Raw genomic sequence first — 20,838 nt, 5'->3', positions numbered from 1 at the left:
AGCTATATAAATGCCACAGTAAATGAAACACCACTGCTAGGCTGCAGGAATCCCATCTCAGGCTGAGCCAGTCTAATCACCTCTGATGCTTTTTATTCCTTCTCTTACAGGTGTTCACAGGAAAAAAAAAAAAATAAACACACTGTAGTGGATTGAATTACGCCCCCCCCCAAACTCACTGAAGCTTGAATTGTGTCCCTCCAAGTTTCACGTATTAGAAATTTAACCCCGACTGTGATTGTTAAGAGGGTGGGAAATCCTATTATGGTAATTGAAGGGTGGAGCCTTGAAGAGGTGACTGGATTGTAGGACTGTGCAGTAGTGAATGTTGATTAAAAATGGTGGTCAGGGGTGTGGTTCTGAGGGCTTTAAAAGAAGAGGAGAGGCAGTCTCTCTCTCTCTCTCTCTCTCTCTCTCTCTCTCTCTCTCTCTCTCTCTCGGCTCTCTCTGCTTCCACCATCTTGCAATGTGAGACCTTTATGTCACTGTCACCACCACCAGATAGACTTTGGACTTCCCAGCCTCAGAAACCATAAGCAATAAATTTCATTTTCTTTATAAATTACCTAGTTCCAAGTATTTTGTTATAAGCAACACAAAACGGACTAATACACACACATATCAGACTGAGTGACTTTGAGGCAGACAACTATTCCATCAGACTTGTAAGAAGAAAGAAAAAAGAAAAGGAGGTGGTAGATGTACATTCTAGAAAGAGGGGGTAAGGATGGGGAAGAAGTACTTTTGTATATAAAGATAGTTAGTGAACATGGTGAATGATGAAATGTGCTGCCAACTGCAAAATGAGTAAGTTTTAACACTAAATGAGGTTTCAGATACTAAAGGCTTGATGTTGTTCCTCTATTATTGAATTATGAGCCAAGAATCTCAGCGGACCCAGAACTAAAAAGCTGGGAATACAAAACAGTGTGGGTCCATGTCAGTTGGCCTATTCTAGAACAAAGTGAAAATGGCTAATTTATGAGGACTTTAAAGTAACATATTAGAAGAATGACCATTGTATAAGAGGGCAGGCGGAAATTCTGCTTTGATAATTTGACAGTTCAAAATGAACATCCCATTTCCCCTAATTCAATCTTAGTTTCCTTGAGCTAAATGTTTCCTTTCTTTATCACCCACTTTACAAATCAAATGGAAGAGCTGTTTAGAGCTAACTCACTGGTCCTAAATGTAACTGGAGCTAAACAAAAAGATCTTTCTCACTAGTGTGAACAGTCTTCCAGGTAGCTGTGCAATGCTCCCAGCAGTAAGCTGAGCATCACACTATGTATTTAATGGAGACAGGAGCCGGAACTCAATGAAAGGGCAGTGCCTGATTTCTACAAAGGCTGTAAGGCCCTCTGAGGCTTGGCATCAAGGGGTTCTAAACTTAGAATCACTGGGGTCTATTACTAGTTCTACATCAAAACAACTGGAGAACAAAGCAGATCCGGAGAAACACTGGCTAAGAAAGCCCCACAAATCACATGAAACAAAATGAGAGGCTAGAGAATTCCTCAAGAAAAGAGTGAGAATGTACATTTCAACTGTGCTAAAAGAGAGCTGATATGGTTTCTCAACGTCCCATCCAAGCAGCCTTCTCAATTGTTACCTCACTTTGTATGCTTAGTACAAATTAGGAGCAGGCACCTGGACCTCTTCGTAGTAAGATATGTGCTCAGATACGCATTTGAGGAATGGCTCACAATTTCCTTCCTGTGACTTTCTTGTATTACCTCAGCTCATGGAACAAAAGTAGATTAATGGCTAGAACTAGAGAAAAACTCGCAAATTCTTTACTTGGTCTCAATTGTAATAAGAACAGTAATTATCCATATTTTATTGATCCTTTTAGAAAAATGTGGCTAGAGACAATTCCAGCAATATAGTCCTTTTAAGAAATGAAAATGGATTCGGTAAAAGCATGTCAAGACATAAGTATCACACATTCCTTCTATTTTAGAAAGGGAAATAAGCAGGCAAGAAGACAAGCAAATTACTCAGGGCCTTGCAATGTGTTAAGCAGAGGCAGGAAGGGGCACTGCTATGGTCTTGTCAGTTTTTCAACTTCCTAAGTTAGGTTCCTCTGACTCCACCAGCTGCTGCTCAGAGCCCACAGTATACATCATCAAATTACTTTGAGAAAGTCAAAATAAAAGAAGAGCTGGTATATATGTGTACAATTGGTGTATAAGATTGGTACCTGTAAGAGAGTATGGTGCATCATCACCTCCAGTTCGGCTAAAACATGAGCAGCATCCTCACTGTCCTCTTGAACCTCCAGATCCTCCTCGGGGACGGTCTCCCAGTTGCCTTGGTGAGCGACCAGCATGTGCACTGATTTATACTGTCCAGGGGGCGCAGGGCTGACCCGAGTCTGAGTTCCATAGGTGAAGCGGAGGCGCCGAAGTTTACAGTTCTCCTCACTGCCCAACTTGGTGGTGGGAAGCACCTGCACCCCCAAGAGCAGATTCAACAGCTGGCACTTGACACTGCAATCCTGGCCCAGGATCAATATGCAGGGAGGGCAGTCCACAATCTGCTGGAGGTACTTCTCCTCCTTAGGTGGGAAGGAAATGCAGCTCATCTGGCCTGGTTGAGGAAGGGAAGGGTGGAAAAGGAGAAAGGAGTGGAGAGAAAAAAGTGAGGAGGAGCAGAAAGAGACTCACACAGGGACCCCATGAGGATGTCAGGGTCCTAGAGGAGAAATTTCTAGGAAACTCTTGGTTGAAGGAGACATAAGGGAAAAATCCCAACTAGAAAAGGCTCTTCAAGCAACAAGTAGAATTCCCATCCCTAGCTCATCCCCAGGGGAACAAGCTGTTATTTCTGCCGAGAAAGGTGGCAGTAACCTGATCTTCCTTTCCCCCTTCTTTGTCATTCAGTGGAGGGACAGTCTGAGGAGTATACAAGGACTCCATCACAAACACAAGATCATTAAAATGACAAAGCTGGAAAAGACTACACTAACTGTGACATGAGTCGAAGGAGAAACATATCTGAATATATCCAGATTAAAGCCTTCCTTCTGACAGAAGACCTAATACTTGAACATACACAGCCCATTTAAACTTCTCTACCATATGCAGTTTTAGCTTGCTATTTTCCTCATTTCTATGACATATTTTATAACTAAACGTATGAACTAACCTGTAAATTTACATATCAAAATGAAATGTTATTCAAGTTTGCATAAGCTCTAGAATCTTTTCCAGTTCATCTTTCTTGACAGCATCCCAGCTGCCAAGTCATCTGTTTTCTAAAAACATCGGGTGCTCAACTAAGATCAATACCTCCTAATCAAATCATATTCCTTCCGTTTATGGATGACAAGACCCCTTGGAAGACAAAGGGAAAGAACTGCCTGTTAGGAAAAAATCCAGGAAAACCTCCAAAGAGATGTGATCTACTTCAAAAACATTCTCCTTTCAGGACAGCCACCACTAATCTAAGTGGCTAGCTCACCCAAACTGATTCAAATAGTGTTCAAGAGGGAACAAAAAGCTCCCTAATGTATAAAAACTTGTTTGGGAAAAGAATCAGAAATTAGTTCACTGAAACTCTTCGAGTCTGAACTAGATCACTTCCCAGTTTCTTAAGTAGCAGTGCCTTGCATTTGTTCAGAAAGACACAGACATGCAGTTCTTGGACTGAAGAAGGCCCATCTTTGAGAAGGCTACTTATATACATCCTAACTGAAATTTCAGGCGACATTAACTGAAACATTAAACCATTTGTAGGCTGCTTATTTTGTTTGTGTAAAAGAAGCAAGAGATGCCCGATTGATTTAAGAGGGGGTTCTACTTCAGACTGTATCTACCCTGCTACTATTTCAAATCCTCCAGCCTCCTTCTCTTCCACAAATGGCATCACCAAAAGAGTTAAAGAGGTGTGTATTCACCCAGACCCCTCTATGCATTTCACTAAGGCCCTTCCTTTAATGTCTGTCTATATAAGTACATCACCCAGATCTGCCTATATACATCAGCAACACCAGACACTAAAACAAGGAAATCCACTTTCCTGGGAAAAAGATGGGTACCTTTGAAAAAGCAGTGTTAACTGAGTGCCTAATTCTGTGCAAGGTATTTACTAAGCACAAGAATAAAAGACCAGACCACTGGTCTAATCTTTGACCTACAATCTAAATGCAAGGGGACAGAACCAATTGCTCCTGAAACCATTTAGCAGGTAGCCTCAGGCTAATCCTGAGTTCCTTCACACCTTGTTCACAACTAGACAACACTTAAGAGTTTATTCTAGTGATCTGTTTATAATTCTCAAAAGCAGGAAGAACCACCCTATTTCTCTCTGTATCCTCAACACCCAACACAATGACTGACACATAGTAAGTGCTTAATTTTATACATTTGTTAGTTCTGTGTAAGAATCTATTTATTGTGGAGAGTTGTCTATAGAAATCTATAAGCAAATCCATTAAGTACTTCTAAAAGTCCAGTATCATGATGAATGGCTTAAGAGCAACTGTGATTCCTAAAAAGCTCCTTCATCTCAACATGGAGAGTTAGACGTGGTCAAAAGACTAGGACCTCCCCATTTGCCTTTCAGAATTAACTACCATAGTCTCAGCTTGAGCAGTGAAAAGTCCAGCTAGACTTGGTAATAGACTAGACTGTACTGTCCTCACCCTCATCTACACTTTCCAGCTTTCCTCTTTTCCCAGTCCTCTCCAGATGCTCACATAGGTGTCTAAGTGTCAATTCATACCAACGACTTTAAATTCCTGTAATAAAAGTTGTTTCATAATAAAAAACCCAACAAACCTAAATGAGCTTTGTTACTTGCTACTGCCAGGAGAGTGGATAATAGAGAAGAATATCAACTAAACCACTTTTCAGGACCAGAGGGAGAGGCCTCAACACCTCTGTGACAAAATGTCAACTATAGGAAAGCCAATAAAACATGTTGCACCAGCCAAAACTACAGCAGACATATGCTGTTATCCATCTGACCCAAATTATCACCCTCCCCCTTCCTCTTTCCTATTAAAAATTCACTACAAATAAACCTGCTACTGTCAAAACAAGCAAAGACTAGTGTAATGGGAAAGCAGGCTGAAGTTGAGCCCAGTTCTAATTTTGTTTCTATGCACTCTGCTAGGGTTCTATGTGCAACCTATTGGACAAAAAAAGGTCTACAATAAGGACATCACTATCTGTTTTTCATTATGTCACTGTCCAAGTCATTTGCTTCTCCCACTGATCTTTAGCTTTTTCATTGATCTCCAACTTGTCTACAAGATTTGAATAAGGGCATGAAGAGAAACGAAGTTGAAAGAAGATGGTTTTACTTCTTCTCTGGGCACACAGCTCAGTGATGAGGATTGCAACAGTGTTATAAGGCTGTGCTCTAACCAACTGAGCCAACTGGCCAACCCCTGGGCACAGGTTTTCTGATCCCACACTTTGTCACTGATTAGCTCTGTGACCTTGGCAATCCACCTGCTCTTTCTGAGCCTTGAATTGCTCATCTGTAAACTGAGGGAGTTGGAAAGGATTTACCTTTCCAGTTCTAAAGTTCCAGATACCATCTGGAACTTTACCAGGTTTTGTTTTTTTTTTTTTTTTTCCTTTTTGAGACCGGCCGCACCGCGCTCAGCCAGTGAGCGCTGTGAGCGCACTGGTCATCCCTATATAGGATCCGAACCCGCGGCAGGAGCGCTACTGCACTCCCAGCGCCGCACTCTCCCGAGTGCGCCACAGGCTCGGCCCTACCATCAGGTTTTAATTGTTGAAAGAATAATGATGTGAGGGGGATGGGAGGTTGGACTGGTTGTTTTTTTATCTTATTTTAAATTATACGTGAATTGAATTATGCAAGGTCCCCCTGGACTACTATAACTGCAAATCAAAAAGCTGACTGAACTAGCCAGGGGCTCTAAGGACCTACAGTGTTGTTTTAGCAGTTCTCTAAAGAAGAGATTAAAAATTGTAGATTGACAGTAGGAGGGAGGAAGAAAACCTGTTTCAGAGCTGGAGCAGCTGCCTCACTGATAGTTAAAGGACTTCTGAGCTAATCAGGTTTTCTTTTGTAATTAATACAACAGCATCTGCATATGGGCTGCCAGAAGGTAACAGCATGACTTCTCAGCTGGCACACATTAACCCTGCCAGCTCTGGCTGGAGGAAAATTCATATCAAATTGTATTAAGTGCAAACCAAGGCTTTTTTTTTCCCTTGGTGTTTGTTCTAAAATACAGATTACTTTAAGTGGAGTTACTTCTAAACAAAGGCTTTGAGCTAGAAGGAGGAGGAAAAGAGCAACTAAAGTACCAACCCATTTTGTTTATTTGTTCTAGATAACATTTATTGAGCCCTTTCTATGAACTAATCACTTTACTTGCCTCATCTCATTTAATGCTCACAGTTCTACCAGACAAGGACTATTGATGTATCATTTATAGGTCAGGAAATGGAAAACAAAACTAAAAACAAAAACTAAACTAAAAAACAGGCCATGTTTCTCCATTTATCTAGGCAGATAAAAGGTGAAACACAGGGCTGTGCAGGAGCTGTACCTGTGTCGCAGGGGGCCAGGTTAATACTTGGTAATAGACCATGCCCCCTACCACTTTGTTTCCTAATCTGGGGCCAAACACAACTTAGTAGCAATTGTGGAACCCCAGTGTAAAGCAGACTGACAAAGTCTCTATGAAAGTTGCCCCAAACCGTGAGGAATAAATCCTGGGGAGAAAAACACAGTGTTACCACTAGCTGGTGCATGCTTTCAAAAAATGTTATTGTTATTCTACCTAAGATCTCTAGAGTCCTTTTCTAAAAGAAACCATAGGTGCTTTTCAGAAAAATTCTTAATGTTCCTCTAATCAGTCAGAGTGCATTACATTTCGGGTTTGAAGTTAAGACTACTCTAAAAAGGAAGGAAAGGAGGAAAGGAATGCTAAATGACCTGGAGAGATGGAATGCTACCAACTGGTATATGTTGCTAGTGACCCTTTAGGATAGATACTTTATCCAAATATTTATTTAATATATTTTTGGAGTAATGACAATGGCTTTGTATCAATACACTCCCTTTCTTGCCTGTTTTCCATCCCAACTGTTGGGGTTAAAACGATACCATAAAGTATGGCGATTTGGCATGCTGAATACTTTTTAACTAAGATCGGGAAAGCCCCAGAAGCAGCATCTCTCTCTGACCTTCTCCTGCCCTCTTGTCTCCCACTGCTCTTTCTCCCCTGAATTGAGTCATAGCAACCAGAATTCCTCTTCCCCATAGAAAGCCATAAAAACCTACAAAGTCACTTCTCCCTTAAAAACCTTCATCCCAGAGGGGTCCTGCCCAGAAAGAAGGAATGCTACACAGGGAGGCCAAGAAGCAGCTGAACAGACAGCCCTTGCTGGGTTTCCCCCCTCAGTCTGTTACCATTAGATCATACTCTTTGTCCAATCAAATTCCTACATGGCTGTCCGTTCTTTATTGACCTAAGCATAAAACAGTTTTCCCTAGGTCTCTGGGTCTTCATTCCTGAAGCCTCCCGTTGTCACGTAAAACTGACTAAATAAATTTGCTATGCTTTTCTCTTATTAACCTATCTTTTGTTGTAGGAGGATTGGACATGACCCTTAAGACGATGAATGAAGGCCAGGGTAAGGTGCAGTCTATGACCAAGGTAGGAAAGATACTATATGGAATGAGTGAAATGGAACTCCATACCTTTACCTTATTATACCACCGCAACTCACAAGGTTGACAAGGAGTTAAATCAGGTCTCAACAGAGTTACTACTGCAGTCCTTATTCCTGGTACCCAAGTATTTCCCTCCTGTGGTAGTTTTTTAATCTCACTTTTAACATTGAACATCCCTGTATACAACATACATTTTTATGGCAAGCTACCTTAAGTCCTCTTTGAAAGCAAATGAAATACAAAGGATTTTATAGTTAACTGAAACAACCAGTAACACAAATATGTACTTCTACAAATAAGTAGCAATGTTTTATTTCTTATTAATTATACAAGAGTACTTCAAAAAGTTCATGGAAAAATAGGATTGAAAGATAATACAAATCTTTCCATTAACTTTTCAAGTACCCTTGTATGTGCCACAAGTAGAGAAATGGACAAATCCTAAACTGAGGAAGGAATATTATACAGTTTTTCTACTACAATCAATTCTATTACAAGCTTCAAAGTATTGAGCTCCAAAAATTCCAGGAGATGACAGTGAAAAAATTCTAACCAAGGAACATTTATTTATCATTCCCAAACAAGCTCTCTGACCTTCAGCTAAATTTAAAAGATTATGGATGACACAGGAGACACCTCCATTTAAGGAAAACATATGCTTAGGTAGTCTGGGTTTCAGAATCTTCAGGACCAAGTAGTTCAAGGTATTTTGGTTGAAGGGATGGTTTTTGGAGATTAGCGACTGAAATGCACTCAAGTACCCAAAGCTCTTGTTGGAAGTGCCTCTAAAGTTATCCTATCTGGATAGAATGGTGGCGATGTTCAGATCTCTAACAGTTTTTCAGAAGCACATTGTACTGGCACCTGGGGAGCAGAAGACGCTTATACCCCCAGACAGCCCTGTGAAATGAGAACATACTCAGCAGCCTGCAGACAAGTTCCTTTCTGGGTGAAACTGCTCCTGAGGCTGATCATGATATAGAGGGAATAGAAACACAGTTGGCAGCTGAGGCTGTAATTTATGGGATGCAGAGATGGAAGTGGTTCCTCGAAGGAAGCCAACCCCATTCTTCACAGAGGGCTTAGTTTCTGTCATTTGGAAGGCAGTGTATATAATAGCTTATAACCATTAGGAATGATCCAAAGGTGAGAATGTGTCAAAAGGACACAGGAACCAGCTTGAAGGGGGACTCACTAACCAAACTGGGGACAATTTAAGCACAAAAATAAAAAGCTATAGTAAGAGATTTCAATCCACTGAAAAAATTCACAAGTCCACACTGATATAAATAAACAAGGGAAAAGAAAAGCTCCTCTTTGCAGGAGAATACCAACTAATAAATATAGAAGGTATGATGGATATAAAAATTCATCTAAGGTCAAAGTAAACACTGTTAAATTTAAATTGCTTTTATAAGGGTTGACTTCAGCTCAAGTAGTTACTTCCTCATACCAGACTTCTGTCTAAATTGCTTTTTTGAAACATGATTAATTGTAACTTAAAATTTTAAAAAAGAGACAATAATGCTAGGTTTATACTGAATATAATGTTCACTTAGAATCTGCTGTGGTCCATTTCATTTATAAGGAATAAATATTTTTACAGTGTAAGAGTACATCAAAAAGTTCATGGAAAAATGGAACTAAAAGATAATACAAACTCTCCATGAACATTTTGAAGACTCCTCGTACACTACAGCAACAGTGAGAGCCCTCTCTCACCATGATAAAAATGGGTTTGCTGGGCTTCTAGAAGTTAGATTTGTGCTGAATACAGCTAGCGATCCTTAGAAAGCTTTTACTCCAATACTGAATTGTTTATAAAATGCTCTATTATTTTCTTGTAAAATGTAGTAATATTCTGTGTATACTGCTATTCTCTGTGTCTGTTCAACATTGTGATTTTATGTAAATTAAGTGAAATAAATTTTCAGCTTTCACACAAAAAAAACCCCACTATTGAGGTGGACAGAGTTGTCAGTATATGCTACCTATGGGAGGAGGTTTTTCAAGGAACAGGATATCAGTAAAATCTCAGAAAATCTCCCCCCATGAAAGACTAATCAATAGCAAAGGGAAAAATGGTGACTTTATGGTGGAGAAATCTAGAAGACAGCCACACAACTAGTGACCAAGCTTAACATGTCCAGGGATGGGTTAACATTATGTACCCTGTGATATGATGTACATCACATCATTTCTGTGCCTAATTCCGGTAAGAGTTCATGACCTAAGTCTTTTCGCATGGAAACAACAAATGGATCCAGGTTAAAACTGTCAAAGACGTGAATGCCAGGGAAAGGCTGAGGAACTGTTCCAGATTAAGGCAGTCTGAAGAGACATGACAACTAAATGCAACATGTGTTCCTGCATAGGATCCTCAGACAAAAAGAAAAACAGACATTGCTGGGACAATTGGCAAACCCTGAAGGGGGTCTGTGGACTAGACGGTAGTATCAGATTAATGTTAATTTCCTCATTCTGAGAGTCATATGCTGATACATAGGAGCATACCCTTGTTTGGGAGAAATGCACACTGCCGTGTTTAGAGGAGAAGAGACAAACTACCTGCACCTTGCTCTTAAAAGATTCAGAAAAGACTAGACATAATATATATGGGGGAGGGAGATTGTGTGATGGAGCAAATGCATTAAAATGTTAACAAGTGGGAAATCTGCATGAGGCAGGTATGAGAGCTCCTTGTATTGTTTTGGCAACATTTATGTATGCTTGAAATTATTTCAAAATAATTTTTTTAATGACCCAAAAGGTATACCTAGAAAAGCATGCCTATCTCTAGATCTCAGAGGAAAGAGATCAAGAGACAGAATTTTACTTGACAAGAAAAAACAGCAGGAAAAAAAAATACACCAAATACAGTAGGACTTGAACAATAACAGTTTCTTCATTGTCCCCACTTTTGCCCAGCACATTACCTTCTATCTCATCAATCTTCCTGTGACTGTTTACTGTTGCCCATTCAGAGTCTAGCACTAATCTAAGTGGTTCAGGATCATATTTAGAATCCAAATCCACAAGGCTAAGCAGTATAGACCAACATCATGCTCCAGCACAGGACACTCTGATGAAAGTGACCTGTGACCATCAAATCTATTAAAAAAGCCACCAGAGGAAAGCTGACTTTGCATTGCCTGCAGTGACCCCTTCGGTTTACTCACTGGTAGAGAACACATTACCATGATCATGCACTAACTACTCTTTCAAGTTGGAGCAGCAGAGCGTCTCCATTTCTTTCCATGGAACAAGACCCAGCAGATCAGACCAGTTGTTCAATTAGGAGAAACTGAAATAGGTTTCCCCAGTGGGGTTTTTATATGCCAAAAAATAAAACTGACTTTTCTCCAAAGCTTCCCCCCCCCCCACGTTCTTCCTTGTACCCACATATCTCCATAATTTTAAAAGCTAAGGCTGGAGTATACTGTATGGAATATTCCTAAAAAGTAAAGTTCATATTGGTTCAGTCAGTGTCCCTCTAATTTGAATAGAGAGAGCTTTCATTCAAACTAGTCTTATAATCCAGCTGCATTTGTGACAGGGCCTTAGTCCTTGCTCTGGAAAGTTTGGCTTGATTTTTTAAAGAAATCTTGGGAAATTCTCTCCCCGTTTTATAAACTGGAAAGGATAAAAACCACTAAATTGAAATTGGTCTGGCATAAATAAGCACTAAAGCTCTTAATCTTATGAAGCTGAAGTTAGGCACTTTTTACATCCAATGAAAAGAAAAGGGATACAAGCACTTTTTAAAAAGAAGCGTAAATTTTTAAATGAACAATAAAAGGCTTTTATAAATATATAACCTAGACAGCATTCTTTGAGACAATTCTGATACATCGTTACTTAGACAAGTAAAAATCCTCAAGCCCTACTTCCCACCTTCCTGCCCAGAGAGACCACCACCCCAGGGAACAGAAGCACATTAATAAAGCCCAACTCCAGAGACTGGTGGTCAGAAGGTTCCCACAGCCACATGGCACAGGGCTGTCCAAACCGTTCACACTGCCTGATACAGAAAACCGTACTGCACGTGATAGGCACTTCAACTGGGTGCCCAAAGGGGATACCGATGAATTCCCATGCTCTGACCAACTTTCCTTCAGAGAGTTTTCGTTTGGACTTTGGAGGAACATTACACATATGGGGAATTTCTCAGAGAGCCTGATTTTATAGCTCAAAACAAAGGGGCACATATCTCAACCACTGCTACATCTGTTCTCTTCTGTCCAGCTGTCAAGTTTCAGGATCCCCGCTATGGTTTAAATGTTTGTTCACTCCAATGCTCATATTGGAACTTATTCCCCAATATAATATTTGAAAGGTGAGGATTTCAGGAGGTGAATGGATCATGAGGGTCCTGCCATCATGAATGGATTAATGGATTAATGGTTGAGTGAGTTATCACGGGAGTGGCACTAGCAGCTTTATAAGAAGCAGCAGCATGTTAGCTCTCCCTTACTCAGCCTTTGCCATGAGATACCTTGCATCACCATGGGACTCTGGAGAGAGTCCTCACCAAGAAGGCCCTCACCAGATGCGTCCGTTGACCTCAGACTTCCCAGCCTCCAAAACTGTAAGAAATAAATTCTGTTTTCTTATAAATTACCCAGTTTCAGGTATTTTGTTATAAGCAACAGAAAACTAATATAATCCTCAAGATCACCAAACTCCCCATTTGGCAAAGAACTAAATCAGTCTTCAAGCCTAGGAATGGCCTATACCAAGACTGGACATCCTCTTAGGGGTCTCCAGTCAGACCTCTGGGAGGTAAGAAAGAAAAATTGCACCTTCCACATGGACTCACCCTCTATACACCACTCAGATTCCCTGAACCATGCTGGAAGCAAAACCCATCTTCCTTCATCCCTAGAGGCTATTTTCCTACAAAAAAGGATCAAATTCACCTTAGGTCTTATAACTGTTAGGGAAAAAACCATATCTACCGACACACATCATACTCTTCCTACTGACTTTTCTGTGAGGAACCTCTAAGAAAGACATTGAGACAAAAAGAAGCTCCAATAGTAATCTTTATGAATGCATTCTGCATTTGAACCATACGAACAAGACAATTATAATTACTCCATCAAAGAGACAATAGGGTTAATTTTCCTGTACTCTATCAGAAAGTGAGCAGAGCATCCCAATTCCTGTTCTTATCAATACCATTTAATTCTTACAGCTTCCTATATGCCTTCCCCCTACCCCCTCCAAGATAGCTAATGATTAAGGAGGAAACCAATTTGTAGAAAATCCTCTAGAGGGGATGTGATGAAACAGTAATCCTTTTTTCTTTCTTAACATCAATTTGGAATTAATAATCTCAATTAGTTGGACAGAGTAGTTCACCACTGTGTGTCCTATGCCTAGTACAGAGTAAGGCATTAAATAAAGATTTTTTGAGTAAATGCATATTAAAAATTTACTTCCCACATCATGGTGAAGCTCTGGTCTACTGGTATTGCGTGCAACTCATTCTTTGGGACACGAAAATAATTCTTTGGAATACTGACATAGAATGCAACTCCAGCTTAACTAGTCATCAATCAAATGCATATCATTGTTCATTTTTAGGGGCTCAGACAGTAAAAAGTGAATCTACAAAAATCCTTATCTTTTATTGGGGAAAACTTTTGTAGAGTGAATCTACAAAAATCCTTATCTTTTATTGGGGAAAAAGGCCCTTTGAAGCAGAAATTAAATTGCATTTAATTTCAAAACATCATTCCATCATCTACCAGCCATGGAAATAATTTACAGACATCTCTTTGCCCATTATGTACAAAGCACCATGGTAGGCATTGCAGGGGATACAAAGATGAGTAAAACACATGCTTTATTCTTCAGGGTTCATAATCTGGTCAGCAGGATAACACAACTATACTCATAACTATCCTACACACACACACACACACACACACACACACACACACACACACACACACACACAAAAGGAAATAAATAAAAATATGACCTGTATGTCCAGAGACTATAAGATTTGAGCAACAAGTAAAAGGTGAAATTCATATTCCCCTTTACATCAATAAGATATTTTTTGTGGTTTTATTTTCAAAAGATTGTTTTTGAGAAGTGCATTTATTGCAGGAAGATTCCTTATTTAGATTCTCTTAATCTAGTGAAACAGAGAACAGAAACATGAAGAAAGAAAAGAAAGTGGACAGAGCAAAACAAAATTTAAAAATAAGATTTGATTTTTACTTAAATCCATGCTTTCTATAAAAACTACTTGCAGGGCTAAAGAACTAACCATACTGAAATCAATAATGACCTTTAAGACTAAACATATTACAAATGCTAATAAGCTTAAAGGCAATAATATATATATTTTTAAAAGCAGACAGAATTTTCCTACTCTTTTTATAGCAGGCTGCCCTATGCCATGGGAAACAGATTATCCCAGGAAAGAAAGATTAGGAAAGGGAAAGGCTAAAAATGGAAAGGGTGCAAAGAGACATTGTGTTTGGGGAAGCTATTTCCTCCCAGGTTCCTCCCAAGGAGCAGGAGGTAGCAAGATCAGCAAAGAGAGACCTGATGCCCTAAATGTCAGGGAGTGGAAACTGGAATAAGAGGCCTAAGTAGCTAGTGTCACATTATACTCAGTCAATTGGATAAAGTCTCCCACTGAAGTAAACTATGGTTCCATTGCAAGCTATGGGAGCCTGGGTTATGACTCACTTGTAACAAAGTCTCTCTACTGCCAGGGTGCATTTTATATTCCCATGGCAAGGGCAGAAAAGAACAAGGGAGAAGCCACAGAAGCAGAATCAGACTGGGAGCCTAGAGACCTGGGCCTAAGTCTGGCTCCAGCTTAAAACTATTCTGTCCCACATTTCATCTTTCTTTTTTTTTTTTTTTTTTGTCTTTTTCCGTGTCCGGCAATGGATCGCAACCCTCAGTGTCGCCCCCGTACCGGACCGGGACCGGCAACGGGATCGCAGCCCTCCGGGAACCGGTCTGTATGTGGGATCCGAACCCTCGGCGGGAGCGCCGCCACACTACCCAAGCGGCGCACTACAGCAGTGCGCCACCGGGCTGGCCCATATATTTCATCTTTCTTCTTCTCTTATTCTTCCCTTGACCCCATGTTCCAACTTCCTAATCCAGTTCACCAACTACACTCCTCCACTACACACATACTCAAACAGCCATATATATTTAGCACTAACTATATGCCTGTGCTTGCATGTATATTGTCTCCAAATGTCACAACTTTGAAAGGCAGGCATTATCACTCCCATTTTATTTATTTACCGAGATATAGTTTACCCTTTTTAAGTGTACAATTCAGTGGTTTTTAGTATGTTAACAAAGTTGTATAACCATCACCACTAATTCCAGAACATTTTTATCCTCCTCAAAAGAAACCCCATACCCATTAGCAGTAACGCCTCATTTTCCTTTCCCCACATCTCCTGGCAACCACTAATCTACCTTCTATCTCCACAAACTTGCCTATTTGGGACATTTCACATAAATGTGCAAATATGCACAACGCAAACACTGGTATGTGGCATTGTGTATCACTTCCCATTTTATGTATGAAGAATCCAAGACTCAAATAGGTTAAGTTAATTTGCTGCAAGTCACACAGTTAATAAGAGTATGCGTATGCACTAGAATAGGAACTCAGGCCCGACTCAAATGCTTTTGCTTGCTTTTGACCACTGTATGCTACTTCCATATGGGAAGAAAACTGAGAAAGTGAAAGTTTTAGATACACTTGGGAAAATGGGGTTTTGTTAATCTAAGGTAATAAGAACCACAACTATAGCACTGTCTCTACTAAGCTTATTTTGAAATGCACAGGCAGCTCTTCCTAACAGAGGATGGCAAACTACTAGAAAGCACACTTTCCGGGCCGGCCCGGTGGCGCACTGGATAAGTGTGCCGCTTGGGAGGCGCGGCGGTGAAAAAAAAAAAAAAAAAAAAAAAAAAAAAAAAAAAAAAAGCACACTTTCCCAGTCTCAGCGCCACTGTCGCTGTGCTTCACCCCATAACCCCAGATTCTCCCTACTCCTCAGCCCCATAAAGATGGCAGCTGTATGAAATCAGCCTGTAAAGAATCTCTTTCCCAACTTTTCATCCTTTCTCCAAATGTCGCTCTGCCACTTAATTATCCATACAAATTTCTAAGAAGTTCAAGAAAAATGTGTATTCTAAATAAGTGCACTAGTGCGCCACCCTTTCTTTTAAATTCTGGCAACCGGTTTATACTAAGTGTGACAAAAAGAGGAGAAAGAATGTTGGACAAACACAGCTGTCAGCTAACCAAAGGCAAAGAGCTATAAAAATCTAAGAATTATTATAACTTACATAAAATGCCTATAATCTAGCCACACCTTACCTTTCTGCTTTTCCCCTCTGCTTTATATGTTACACCTTTGTGCATATACATTACACCTCTGGGTTATTTATGTTGTCTAGATTACATTACACATTTCTAAAAGACCAAGTTCAGGTCTTCCTAGTTCTTTTCATCCATCATCCGATATAAACAAATAGATGCACTGTAATGATGATAATTATAATTATCTTTTCTTTCTTATGAGAAAAGTGTAGAAGGGAAAGACTAATCTCACTAGCCCAAAGTCAAGGCCAATGTCTTTATCTGACTCTTTATCCTCAACAATAGCACACTGACTGGCACATAACACACTCAAGCGTTTACTGAATAATAGCTAATACTTACACAGCTCCTTACCAGGCACTGTTCTAAACACATACATATGTTATCTCCCAACGATCGTGGAGGTAAGTACTACTATAAGCCCCCTTTCCAGATGAGGAAACTGGCATGGCACAATTGTGATTTGCCCAAGGTCATTCAGTGAGTAGAGGTGGAACCAGTATCGAAGAAAGGCAAAAGGCAAAATAGACTAGAGCATTCCAACGAGACACACGAGTCACTCCAATTCCTTAAAATTGAGAGGTTTATGACAAATCGCAAAAGCTAGGAATTCTACTGGATGATAAAACAAGAAAAATATCGGGCCGGCGCGGTGGCACACTGCTACAGTGCGCTGCTTGGGAAGCGCGGCAGCGCTCCCGCCGAGGGTTTGGATCCCACATACAGACCGGCTGCTCACTGGCTGAGCGAGGTGCAGGCGCAGCACCGAGGGTTGCGATCCCGTTGCCGGTCCCAGTCCGGTACGGGCGCGACACTGAGGGTTGCGATCCGTTGCCGGTCACGAAAAAAGACAAAAAGGAAAAAAAAAAAAACAAGAAAAATATTTTTCCCTTTGCTACTTTCTAATACTCTATCCTGTCTCTCTTCACAAGTGCTCAAAGCCTTTATCTGATTAACTCTGAACCCTACGACAGAGGAAAATCAACAGATAGAGGGGCTCTCATCTCCTGTGGTGAAGCAAAAAGGCAGCCAATGATTTGGGCAGCAGAGGAGGAAATGAATCAAGGAAACTTCACTTACAATTCAGTTTTCTTTGTACAGATCAAGCTGCTCTAAAAAAGACCATTTTAAAATCCTAGTGTATCTACTCTTTAACTCTTAAAACATCATGTACGTTATATATTCTCTACACTGACCCCAGTGAATATAACTATCAAAATTAAGAGGTAACCGTTATATTGGGGTCCTTCCCCCTCCTTTGTGGTTGAAAGCAAAATACTAAAAACAGTTTGGTATTATATGTCATTATAAATGGTATATAAAGAGACATTAAAATTGTTTTACCATTTTCACCATCTTTACAGTCCAAAAGTTCCAAATTCAGAGTTAATCCCTGATGTTCAATTGCTCAAATACCATACCTAGAAGCACACCTCCATTCTGAAATGATTAAAACCTTCTAGAGGTTTGTTAGGTTTAGAATTGAGCATTCCTTCCTTTAAAACTTCAAGTTCCTATTAATCAGAAATTAACATTCATAAAAGAAGGTTGGGACAATCTCTGAATGAACTTGACTTTACAAAGATAGCCTGTGAAAGGAGGGAAAAAGAGCTAGTTGTCTTTTAAGGAGTGGTTTCTACTTTCTTTTTTTTTTTTTCCTTTTTGTCTTTTTTCGTGACCGGTAACGGGATGGCAACCCTCAGTGTTGCGCCCGCACTGCGACCGGCAACGGGATCGCAACCCTCAGTGTCGCGCCAGCACCGCACTCAACCAGTGAGCGGACCGGTCTCTATATGGGATCCGAACCCTCCGCGGGAGCCCCGCCGCACTCCCAAGCGCCGCACTCTACCGAGTGTGCCACCGGGCCGCCCGGTTTCTACTTTCTAACATGACAACCTAAATAGCTGGGAAAATGACATCCCTAAAATATACATATGAGGGGTCTTCAAAAAGTTCATGGCAAAATTCATACAATGTTTTAATTCCACTTTTCCAGGAACTTTTTGAAGTACCCTTGTAGTAAGTTCCACCTCACTAATTTTCCCTGGTGCATTTTCACTGCCAAAGATAAACTCTCTACACTGAAAGGAAGGGAAGCATTTTATGGAACAAAATCAAATTGCTCTTAATCCTGCCATCTGCACCCTCCCAGGTTTTTATTTGGGATGGACAGACTCCAGAGGGTAAAGAGAGCAAGATGCATGATGATTTTCAGTCAACTAGAAAAGCCAATGAGGCAAAATATACAAAGGTATACTAGTATTTCCTAAGTTGGCCTTTAAAGAATAAAAACAAGAGCCAACCAAGATGCCTGGAAAACCTCTATCTCTGTGAAATAAATCTGTTTTTTTGTTTTGTTTTAGTAGTAATCCTAAACTAAAAAGTTGTTCTAAAATAAGAACAGCAATAGAGGCTTTTTAAGATGAGCTATGAGAAAAACTGAGCAGGGAAAGCCGCTGGAAAGCACTGCTAAGGGAGGGGGTGAAAATACGTATTCTGGGGATCATCTCTGAAAACATTAGCTTTTCCCATCAGTTATTTTCTGATAAGCTTCACAGAAATTAGTTCCCTCTACAAGTCCATTTCCAGAACAGCAAATTTCTGGACATAAAATGTGAAAAACCACAACTTCAGAAAATCTACTCACCCCCCTCTTCCCATTCATCCCATGAGGTAAAATAAAAGCTTTTTTACTGATATCCAAGCCGACTGAACGGAAGACCCTACCAGGGTCTTCATTTAGGACCCTACCAGAATCTCACTATCTTATTTTTACCACCGTTTCTGCTGTGCTAGTCAAATTTAGGAAATTAGACACAAAATTATGGGAATACAGGACCCAACGCACAAACTCATAACAATTCACTCAGTTCTGAGTCTCATGTTCAAATTTGCTATCAGCATCTAAATTCGTGTTTCTGAAAGTGTGTTAGCAGACCACCTCCATCAGAATCCCTAGGGTCTTTTCGTGTTAAATTAGATTCTTAGGACCCACTCTCCATCCACACCTACTCAATCAGAATCAATGAAGTAGGGCCTGAGATAGGGCATTTTTAGTACATCCATGGGCGATTTTAATACACACTTTAGTTTGAGAATCCCTAAATTAAACCCACAGACTTCTTTGGTATGTTGTCCCCAAGATATCTGTCTAGATTGGGATGCCAGTCCCTTCTCCAACCTAACTTATTTCCTAATTAGGCGAAGACAGTTAACAAACCCTCCATTTCCTCACCAACAGCAGTTTAAAAGGAAGCAAGAAGTTAAGAAAGATTAAAGACCATGCACAGTTTTAGGTGCGTTGGAACCTCTGGCACATCCCATCAAGAACCACATCAAGAAGGGCAAGAATAGCTAGTCCTCCAATGGCTCAGGACCAAAATGATCCCTTCCCTAACTTCTTCACCAAAAGCACAAGCAACACCTCTGGCAATTCCCTGGCACCAATCAGAATTTCCTTTGGCGACCCCCAGCCCTATTTAGAGTACATTCCTTACTTCTTCACAGAGCTCTCATGATTGGTTAAAAGCAGTTCATATATATAAACACACACACACACACACACACACACACACACACACACACACACACACACACACACACACACACACACACACACACACACACACACCCCGGCTCCTGGGACACCCCCGCCTACTGCCTCGCCTCCATCCGTCCATTCCTCCATCCCGACTGGGGCTGTGACTCACAACTGCCCACCACCCCAACTCGGAGCAATTTGCCCCACTCCTCGGATTAACCAACTCCCGCCCTCCCCAAACACTGGCCTTCCCCAGTCCCGCCCGCGCACAGCCGGGTCCCCAGGGCCTGCTCCTGGAACTCCTGCCCTCAGGCGCCCTTCGTCCCCAGACCCCCGGCCGAGCCCTCGGCGGCCCTCTCCTCCCCGTACCCAGCGGGATGCCCTCCTACCGCATCCCGAAGCCGGCGGGCCCAGGCCCGGGGGGCCCCGCCACGCGGCCCGCCTCCCACTCTCCGCCTCTGCCCGGGTTGTTTTGAAGCGGCAGGGATGCGGTCCACCCTCCGGTTTGCCTCTCCTGCCCTCTCTCCTCGGGGCTGTCCTCCTTACCCGCCTGCAAACCGGGCTCGGCGCCGCCGCCGCCCGTGGGGGAGGAGGGACAACTGTGGTTGTGGGAGCACTTGATGTCGCGGAAGAACTTCTGGGTTTCGTGCAGGTTCTGCTTCAGCCGCCCCAGGTAGCGGCGGTAGCGACCGAAGCCCCGGCACAGCTCGCGGATCATTCCGCCGCCTCCCGGGCCCGGACCCGAGACGGGCCCGCTTCCCCACGGCACCCCGTGGCCCTCCATCTCCTCAGTCCGCGCTGTCTTCGCGGCTCGGTCCCGGCCGCTGGCCCAGCCTCCCTCCTCCCCGCCCCCCAGTGCTTAAGAGAGGAGGAATCCGCCTCCTGACGCCCCTGCCTGCTGTCGGCCGGGCTCCTAGCCTCCGTCACTGCCGTTGCAAACAAACCAAGCCGCAGTGCGCCGCGAGCGGAACCTTTCTCTCCCTATCCAGAAGAGTGAGGGAAGGATCACTGGAGCACGCCGGCACTGCGGGGTCTCCTGGGACTTGTAGGCTGGGCTCCGGCCCAGCGCCAGAAGCCGAAGGCTGAACACCGGGAGCGGTGGATGGGTCTGGTTCCCCTCTGGTAAAAACATCATCCGTTCTTATGCTTACACGCTCTCCTCATTTAAAAATGTTTTCCTGGGCGGGCCCGTGGCTCACTCGGGAGAGTGTGGTGCTGACAACACCAAGGCCGTGGGTTCGGATCC

The 20,838-nt window shown here is 41.9% G+C and overlaps 1 protein-coding gene across 2 annotated transcripts in view; it reads right to left on the bottom strand.

Annotated features, from left to right (window-relative positions):
* Positions 1-20,376, bottom strand: part of DSTYK (dual serine/threonine and tyrosine protein kinase) — a 50,857-nt gene extending 30,481 nt beyond the window's left edge. For both annotated transcript variants that reach the window (XM_008580641.1, XM_008580646.1), the window contains exons 1-2: positions 20,139-20,376; positions 2,204-2,592 (exon numbers count right to left, since the gene is read on the bottom strand). In XM_008580641.1, coding sequence (XP_008578863.1) covers positions 2,204-2,592; positions 20,139-20,376 — 627 coding nt within the window. The remainder of the gene's footprint in view (positions 1-2,203; positions 2,593-20,138) is intronic.
* Between the last annotated feature and the right edge of the window lie 462 nt (positions 20,377-20,838).

The sequence above is a fragment of the Galeopterus variegatus genome, unplaced genomic scaffold, assembly GCF_000696425.1.
Source record: "Galeopterus variegatus unplaced genomic scaffold, G_variegatus-3.0.2 Scaffold86, whole genome shotgun sequence".
NCBI lineage: Eukaryota > Metazoa > Chordata > Mammalia > Dermoptera > Cynocephalidae > Galeopterus > Galeopterus variegatus.
The sequence above is the reverse complement of the archived record's forward strand: the minus strand, read 5'-3'. Positions and strand labels throughout refer to the sequence as shown.